This window comes from Somniosus microcephalus, chromosome 1 (genome assembly GCF_052327205.1).
Source record: "Somniosus microcephalus isolate GS21.2 chromosome 1, FLI_Smic_1.0, whole genome shotgun sequence".
In the NCBI taxonomy this organism is placed as follows: Eukaryota; Metazoa; Chordata; class Chondrichthyes; order Squaliformes; family Somniosidae; genus Somniosus; species Somniosus microcephalus.
The window spans coordinates 451,091,490-451,099,949 of NC_140987.1; the positions used below are offsets into that span (position 1 = coordinate 451,091,490).

General features: G+C 46.2%; 1 protein-coding gene across 1 annotated transcript; it reads left to right on the forward strand.

The window, feature by feature from the left end:
* Positions 1-304: 304 nt before the first annotated feature.
* slitrk4 (SLIT and NTRK-like family, member 4) lies at positions 305-3,399 on the forward strand. The gene has a single exon (XM_086010637.1). The coding sequence runs from the start codon at positions 399-401 to the stop codon at positions 2,892-2,894; it is 2,496 nt and encodes an 831-aa protein (XP_085866763.1). The 5' UTR covers positions 305-398; the 3' UTR covers positions 2,895-3,399.
* Positions 3,400-8,460: the final 5,061 nt, after the last annotated feature.

Here is an 8,460-nt window from a genome sequence, read left to right on the forward strand (position 1 = left end):
TCTATCTTTCTCACTGCCCCTCTCTCCCTCCCTCTCTCTCTCACTTCCCCTCTCTCCCTCCCTCTTTCTCTCACTTCCCCTCTCTCCCTCCCTCTCTCTCTATCTTCCTCACTTCCCCTCTCTCCCTCCCTCTCTCTATCTTTCTCCCTTCTCCTCTCTCTCCCTCCCTCTCTCTATCTTTCTCCCTTCTCCTCTCTCTCCCTCCCTCTCTCTATCTTTCTCCCTTCTCCTCTCTCTCCCCCCCCCTCTCTCCCTCTCCCTCCCCTCTCTCCCTCCTCTTTTTTTTCCCATTCCTCCTCCTCTCTCTCTCTCTCTCCTCTCTCCCTCCCTCTCTCGCTTGTGCACAGCTCTAAAGATCCCCACTGTTCTCCTTCTCCTCCCAGGTGGATGGTGCGAAGATGCTCCTCCTTGTCCTGCTGGCTCTCTCTGTCCCCACCACCTCGCCGTCCTCGGCGCCTGACACGAAGGACATTTGCTCGGTCTGCTCGTGTACCACGGTCGAGCACATCCTCTACATCTCCTGCGAGAGGAACACCATGTACAGACCCAGCCAGCTCAAGCCGCCGGCTGCCAGCTTCTACCACCTCAATCTGCAGAACAACCCGCTGGTCACCTTGCGTCCTCACTCGTTCAGTAACTTCACCAACGCAATCTCCCTGCAGTTGGGCAACAGCAAGCTGCAGGAGATCGAGGCGGGGGCTTTTCGCGGCCTGAGCAGCCTCAAACAATTACATCTCAACAACAACGAGTTGCGGGTCCTGCGAGCCGACATTTTCCAGGGTTTAGAGAATTTGGAATACCTCCAGACCGACTACAATCTCATCAAGTCCATCGAACGCGGAGCGTTTAACAAGATGCACAGACTCAAAGTGCTCATCCTCAACGACAACTTGATCGCCTCCCTTCCCGATAACATTTTTCGCTTTGCCTCCCTGACGCATTTGGATCTCCGCGGGAACAGATTGCAAAACATCCCTTACATTGGAGTGTTGGAGCACATTGGCAGGATCGTGGAGTTCCAACTAGAGGACAATCCTTGGAACTGCTCCTGTGATCTGCTGTCCCTCACCACCTGGTTGGAGAACATGCCATATCACCTATACATTGGCGAGGCCATGTGCGAAATGCCCACTAACTTGTATGGGAAACTGCTCAAGGAAACCACCAAGAAGGACCTGTGTCCCGAGGAAGGAGCCGGCACCCTTGACACCAGCCTGTCCCCACCTTTGCAGGCGGTTCCCCGGGTGACGCCTCGGCCCACCACCATGCCCCCTAGGCCCCCCACCAAATCGCCCAGGGCCACCAACTCGTCCAGGAGGTCCCAGTCGGGAATCGTGTCTGGCAAGTTTCTCTCCAGTAGTCGCAATTACAGCCAAATCGCCTCGTTGCAAACCCAGGTCCCCCCGCAGATACAGTGCCCAGCGCGGTGTGTTTGCCAAAGCGACTCGTCAGACTTGGGACTGAGTGTCAACTGCCAAGAAAGAGGCATAGAGAGTGTGTCGGCGCTGCTGCCCAGACCTCCCAGTGCAAGGAAACTGCTCCTGAACGGCAATTATATCAGGGCCATCCAGAGCTCTGATTTCGGCGGTTATGAAGGGTTGGATTTGCTGCATTTGGGTAACAACAAAATAGCTGCCATTCAGAAGGGTGTGTTGAGTAACTTGACTAATTTGCGGAGGTTGTATCTGAATGGGAACCAGATAGAAAAGATCTGCCAGGATATGTTTCTTGGTCTCCAGAACCTCCAGTACCTGTTTCTCGAATATAACTTGATCAAGGAGGTCTTGGCGGGGACCTTTGATTCCATGTCAAATCTTCAGCTGCTGTACCTGAACAACAATCTGTTGAAAGGTCTGCCGGCCTATGCTTTCGCTGGGGTGCCACTGGCCCGGCTAAATCTGCGGAACAATCACTTCATGTACCTCCCCGTGAGCGGGGTCTTGGACCAGCTCAGGTCCCTGGCACAGATAGACCTGGAAGGGAATCCTTGGGATTGCACCTGCGACTTGGTGGCGTTGAAACTGTGGGTGGAGAAGCTCAATCAAGGGACCCTGGTGAGAGAAGTGAAGTGTGAATCACCAGTGAGGTTTGCAAGCGTGGACTTGAGAACATTGAAGAGTGAGGTCCTCTGCCCTCGGCTGCTGAACAAGCCAGCTCCAGTAAGTCCCAGCCTCGAGCCCACCACCACATCTAAAGCCACCCCTTTAAATCTGACCAAAAATTCCCCGGGCGGACCAGTCCCACTCTCAATCCTCATCCTCAGCATCCTGGTGGTGCTCATCCTCACCGTCTTCGTCGCCTTTTGCCTGCTGGTGTTCGTCTTGCAGCGCCACAAGAAGACCAACCCCAAACACGAGGCGAACCAAGAGTGCAACTCCATGCAGCTGCACCCCAAGCACAGCCAGCAGACTTCCAGCAAGGACGAAAGGGGCCCGGGTGGCGAGAAGTTCATTCCTCAGAGCATCGAGCAGATGAGCAAAAGTTACGCCGGCAGCCCGAGGAATTCCGAGCAGGGCCTGGCGTTCGCAGATCCCCAGGGGCAGACCATTTTCCTGAGGAACATCACCGAGAAGGAGAAGGACACCAAAAAGAGACTCAGCACTATCGACGAACTGGACGAGCTGCTGCCTGCGAGAGATCCCCACTTACTTTACCGGAACATCATCGAGGGCAAACAGGAGATCAACTGTATCGGGGTCGGTGGCTTCGAGTTGCAGTACCCGGAGAAGCAGCAGGAGGGGAAAAAGCTCAAGAAGTCTCTCTTGGGAGGTAACCACACGAAGACGGTGGTGGAACAAAGGAAGGGGGAATACTTCGAACTGAAAGCCAAACTCCAGGGGTCCCCAGATTACCTGCAAGTACTTGAAGAACAGACAGCTTTGAGTCAGTTGTAGGAGAATCGGAGGTGCTACAGTAAGAGTTTTTTTTTAAAAATGGAAAAGTGCCTTTCATTTACTTTTCAGAAATATGTAATATCGATGGAAGCTTGGGGGCGACTCTCACAGTTGCTTTGTCGCAACTAGTTCTGCCGAGATACTTTTACAAGATGCAGGATTTTCACTAGGTTAAAAAAAAAACTCCCATACAACAAGCACTGAGAATCTACAACTGCGGACAGACAACACAATCAATGGTAACAGGATTTTTTTTTAAACAATGTATTTAAGATTTGACTCAGTTCTAACGGGTCCCACCGTCACAGGATTCGTTCTGGTACATAAGTTATTTCCAGGATGAAATTGATTGTCCTTTATTTCTTTTTAAGATGTTTCCCCCCACCATCCACTTCCCAAAGTGTGGTTATTTTTGTTTCTTTTTTTTGTGCATCCGCCTAAATTATTCTCATCAAATAGCCATTGCTTTGATACATTTGTAAGAAGGCACACAACACCAGGTTATAGTCCAACAGTTTTATTTGAAATCACAAGCTTTCGGAGCGCTGCTCCTTCGTCAGGTGAAGTGGAGAGATGCCTAAAGACACAACTTATATATTATATACCTGTAATCATCTGGCATTATTCTCTGACTATATAAGTTGTGTCTTTATGCATCTCTCCACTTCACCTGACGAAGGAGCAGCGCTCCGAAAGCTTGTGATTTCAAATAAAACTGTTGGATTATAACCTGGTGTTGTGTGACTTCTTACATTTGTCCACCCCAGTCCAACTCCGGCATCTCCACACCTTTGATACATTTGGTAGGTCTTTCTGGGCCTTTGCATGGTGGAGGGGGGGGGGGGGCGGGGGCGGTTGAGTTGTACCATTTGCATAACTCCTTCTTGAATATATTTAAATATATTCAAGAAGGAGTTAGATATATTTCTTAAGACTAAAGGGATCAAGGGATATGGGGAGAAAGCAGGGACAGGGTACTGAATTTGGATGATCAGCCATGATCTCATTGAATGGCGGAGCAGGCTCGAGGGGCCGAATAGCCTACTCCTGCTCCTATCTTCTATGTTATGCAACACAGAGTGAAAGGGGAGGGGTGGGAGGGGACACAGGGGGCATCCACACAATGTCTGAGATGACTATTGTTCATATTATTATTTAAGACAACTGGTACCAAAAGAACAATTCCAGAGGACGTTTCATAATACACCTTGGCGGGGATTGGGAAAAGCACCGTTCTAAAAAAATAATTTTGGTTATGGTGTTGACACCAACATTTTATCAATATGATGACCACTCCGTCCAGTAGAGAATTGTGACAATTCTGGTAAAATCAAGTGTATCAAGTTTATTATTTTCCTGTGTGAGATCTTTAAGATCCCTGGATTCTGACTTTCTGTAACGTTTCATCAACTGGATCAATGGTATGTTGCCAGAATTATAAATTCCCAGCCCAAGGATAATAGGTTGCTTACTGTGTAAGCTTATGAAATACATATTATTGCCTTCACAGCCATTGTTTCATCTATCTATACTGTTTAAAATACTTCGAGTTAAAGATTGGCAAATATATATTCATATGTTTACCCCAGTTACCAAAATGTTTACTTGCTAAGATATTTATTGATCTATAAAATAGTGGAAAATGATATTCTATTACTAATTTAATCTATTTTGTATTTTCATATTAAATTCATGGTGAATTGTGTTTCTCGATTTAATATTAATGCAAAGTGTCATTATTTTGGGAAGTTCCTATCTAGGCTCATTATCTATCCAATCATTTCACTCTCTCATCAACCAGGACCTTCTAGATTAATGTGTCGTGTTACTAATTGTAGTATTTGTTATTCAGGAGGGAGAAATGTTTTCTTTTCTCTGTATTTTGTTGCAGCTCAGAGTAATTAAAGCTGATATAAAAGGAGCGTTACTACCTTAGTGATTGGTCATTAAGTATCTATTGCAATTAAAAGGGATTGTAATCTGAATAATTAGGAATTATATTTTCTGTTTTGACCTTCCACACCATTGCAAGAAAGAGTAAAGGCAAAATACTGCGGATGCTGGAAATCTGAACTAAAACCAGAAAATGTTGGAAACGCTCAGCATGTCAGGCAGCATCTGGGGAGAGAGAAACAGAGTTAATGTTTCAGGTCGATGACCTTTCATCTAATCGAGGTGTTTAAGATGATCAAAGGAGTTGATCGGGTAGATAAAGAGAAACTATTTCGTCTGGTGGGGGGAGTCCAGAACAAGGGGGCATAACCTTAAAATTAGAGCCAGGCCATTCAGGGGTGATGTCAGGAAGCACAAAAGTGTAGTGGAAATCTGGAAAACTCTCCTCCAAAAAGCTGTTGAGGATAGGGGGTCAATTGAAAATTTCTAAACTGAGATTGATAGATGATTGTTGGGTGAGGGTATTGAGGGTTATGGAACCAAGGCGGGTAGATGGGGTCAAGATACAGATCAGGCATAATCTCATTGAATGGCGGAGCAGGCTCGAGGGGATGAATGGCCTCCTCCTGCACCTATGTTCCTAACGTGTATTTAGAAACACAGTTGATGAATTCTCATGTTCTACACGTTAATGATATATTTTCAAATGACCTGTACATGTTTAGGATCTCCAGACAAGGTGTAAGGTTGATTCTATGATCGGTTGGCCCAGTCAGACAGACCCTCAAAAGGAGGGCAGGTTATGAAAGTGCAGGTCGCCATGCCCCGACCTGCACTCCCTGTGGGTACCACTCCTCGCTTGCAGGGCCCCGTCACAGAATCAATCTCCAAATAGAAAAAAAGGAAGCAGTTGATTGTTTATTGTAGTACCAAACCCCTTTCACCCATCATCACCCCTGTGCTCGCTGACCTACATTGGTTCCCGGGCCGGCAACGTCTCCATTTTATAATTCTCATCCTTGTTTTCAAATCCCTCCATGGCCTCGCCCCTCCCTATCTCTGTAACCTCCTCCAGCCCTACAACCCCCCCCCCGAGATCTCTGCGTTCCTCCAATTCTGGCCTCTTGTGCATCCCCAGTGGCTCAGTGATTGATAATCGCCCCTGTGAAGCGTGTTGGGTTGTTTTACTACGTTAAAGGTGCTATGTAAATGTAAGTTGTTGTTGTAGCTGGCGCGATCTGTCACGATAGTGCACGATATGGCAAATCAGCAGCTGTGGCAGGTCGATGCATCATCAGCAACTTTGGAAAGGTTGCTAATAATTATTTGGGCATCTGCACACCTGGAAAGCTGGCTAGATTGCATCTTCGATTAGCTCGAAGCCTAGCCTCATGCTGGGTAATTAAGAGTAATAGTGCTGCTGTGTAACAGTTGTCCTCAGAATTGGAAAGCATGATGCAACCATGTGTGTGCCTGGTATATGGCCAGAAGACTTATAGGTTACATGTTTCTATAAATCAGACTGCAAGGCAGGTCGTCTGCGACCACTCAGTAACAACTGACGCCTGCATTCTATTATCCACTCACCAGGTAGAAGCAATAAGGTACAATCTCCACTTCTGTGCACTTCCAGCCAGTGGTTTTTCATCTGTCTATTGTGATGGGTAGAAAATCGCTGGCTAGAGGGTTTGTGTCTATTCATGTTATGTGCCCCCTGCTTGTGCTGGGAGAGATGAAGCAGGTAACTTTCCCTAATGTGTCACATGGATTATATAGAATTATTGCATCTAGTGTGTAGGGCATGAGAACATTCTTCGTATGTGGGAAAATCGCTGATGTGTCTCTAGGTCATGTAGTGCTCTAGTTGGTTCAATTTCTTATGAATCAATCAATAGATAAACCAATAAGCTAATTAACACGAGCTGAGTACATATCTCATGAAATTCTTTCCCACGCCCTATTGGCCCCCATATTTGTGTCTCACTCATTTCACGACATATCCCTTCAAATAACATTTACAATTCAGAAAACATCTAAAAAGTATAGCCACCAAACCTTAATAAGCTCACCCACTCAGTTTATCGGTCTCCTCTCTCTCTCTGTGACCTTGACATCACATTCTGTTCCATCCTAGGGCTTTTACTCTTCTCTTTGATTTTCTTGCCGACACTAACTCCAGGTCCTTCACTTAAGTTAAGATTTATGTTAGCACGTGTGGGACCTCCGACCATGAACAACCTATCTCAGTCTCACCTCACCACTTCCTGTCAAAACTTCTACACAGAGGATTCTGATATCAATTGCCATATTTTCTCAAAAGTCCGCTCCATTGCATAGTGTCCCTCTCCCCCTCCGAATAAGAAAGAAGGAGCTTGCATTTATATAGCGCCTTTCACAACCTCAGAACATCCCAAAAGGATTTACAGCCAAATAAGTACTTTTGTAGTGTAGTCACTGTTGTAATTTAAGAAGCACGGCAGTCAATTTGCTCATGCAAGCTCCCACAAAGAGCAATTTGATCATGACCAGATCATTTGTTTGTAGTAATGTTGGTTGAGGGATTAATATTGGCCAGGACACTGGGAAGAACTGCTCAGCTCCTCTTCCAAATAGAGTCATGGAATCGCTGACATCCACTTGAGAGGGCAGAGGTGAGAGTGCTACCTACTGAGCCACAGGCGACACCTCACAGGAGAAGTGACTGTCCAATGCTGGCAGATTCCTGGGTAATAATCACCTGTCCCCATCCAACTCAATTGTCATTACTTGAAGCAAAATATCCACAGGGCAGCACGGTGGCATAGTGGTTAGCACTGTTGCCTCACAGCGCCAAGGACCCGGGTTCAAATCCGGCCTCAGGTGACTGTGTGGAGTTTGCACATTCTCCCTGTGTTTGCGTGGGTTTCCTCCGGGTGCTCTGGTTTCCTCCCACAATCCAAAGATGTGTGGGCTAGGTTGATTGGCCATGATAAAAAAAATTGGCCCTTAGTGTTAGGGGGGATTAAATACGTGGGGTTACGGGGTTACGGGGATAGGGCTTGTGTGGGATGGCTGTCGGTGTTGGGACCGGGTGCTAGGGTTTGGATGATCAGCCATGATCTCGTTGAATGGCGGAGCAGGCTCGAAGGGCCAAATGGCCTGCTCCTAGTTTCTATGTCCTTATTCGGTATCAGAGTAGATTTATTGATCAGTGCTATTTCCAAATGGACATTTAATGCACTCACACTAAATTCCTCTCTCTGCCTTTTTACCACCTATTTAAAAAGGAGATTTATTTCAAAAGACAATTCTCCAACTAACTGTGAGCAATGCCGGGGAGAGCCACTAGTATATAACAATGATGATAGGTGGCTGGCAGTAACAGAGCAAGAATTTTGGATTGTATCTTAAATCATATATAATGCCACCAGAATCGCAAGGCTACTTTACGACCTTTTGTCTGTTGAATCTTTATAGTATCTACCATTTAGTTGCATTTAGTTGATTAGAGATGACTTGCCTTTGAATTAAAACATTTCAATCACAATTAAAACTAATGCAGAGATGAATTTACAATGATCGCATTATTGGCTGTTTGGGAACAGCACTGATTAGAAAATATGCTCCCTTATTGTTAAACTGCATAGAAACATTGGGGCAAATATGAACAATGGGCGATAGTGTGAAATGGACG

What these genes read in the sequence shown, in the direction of transcription:
- slitrk4 (XM_086010637.1), top strand. Translation starts at nt 399, where the DNA reads ATGCTCCTCCTTGTCCTGCTGGCTCTCTCTGTCCCCACCACCTCGCCG.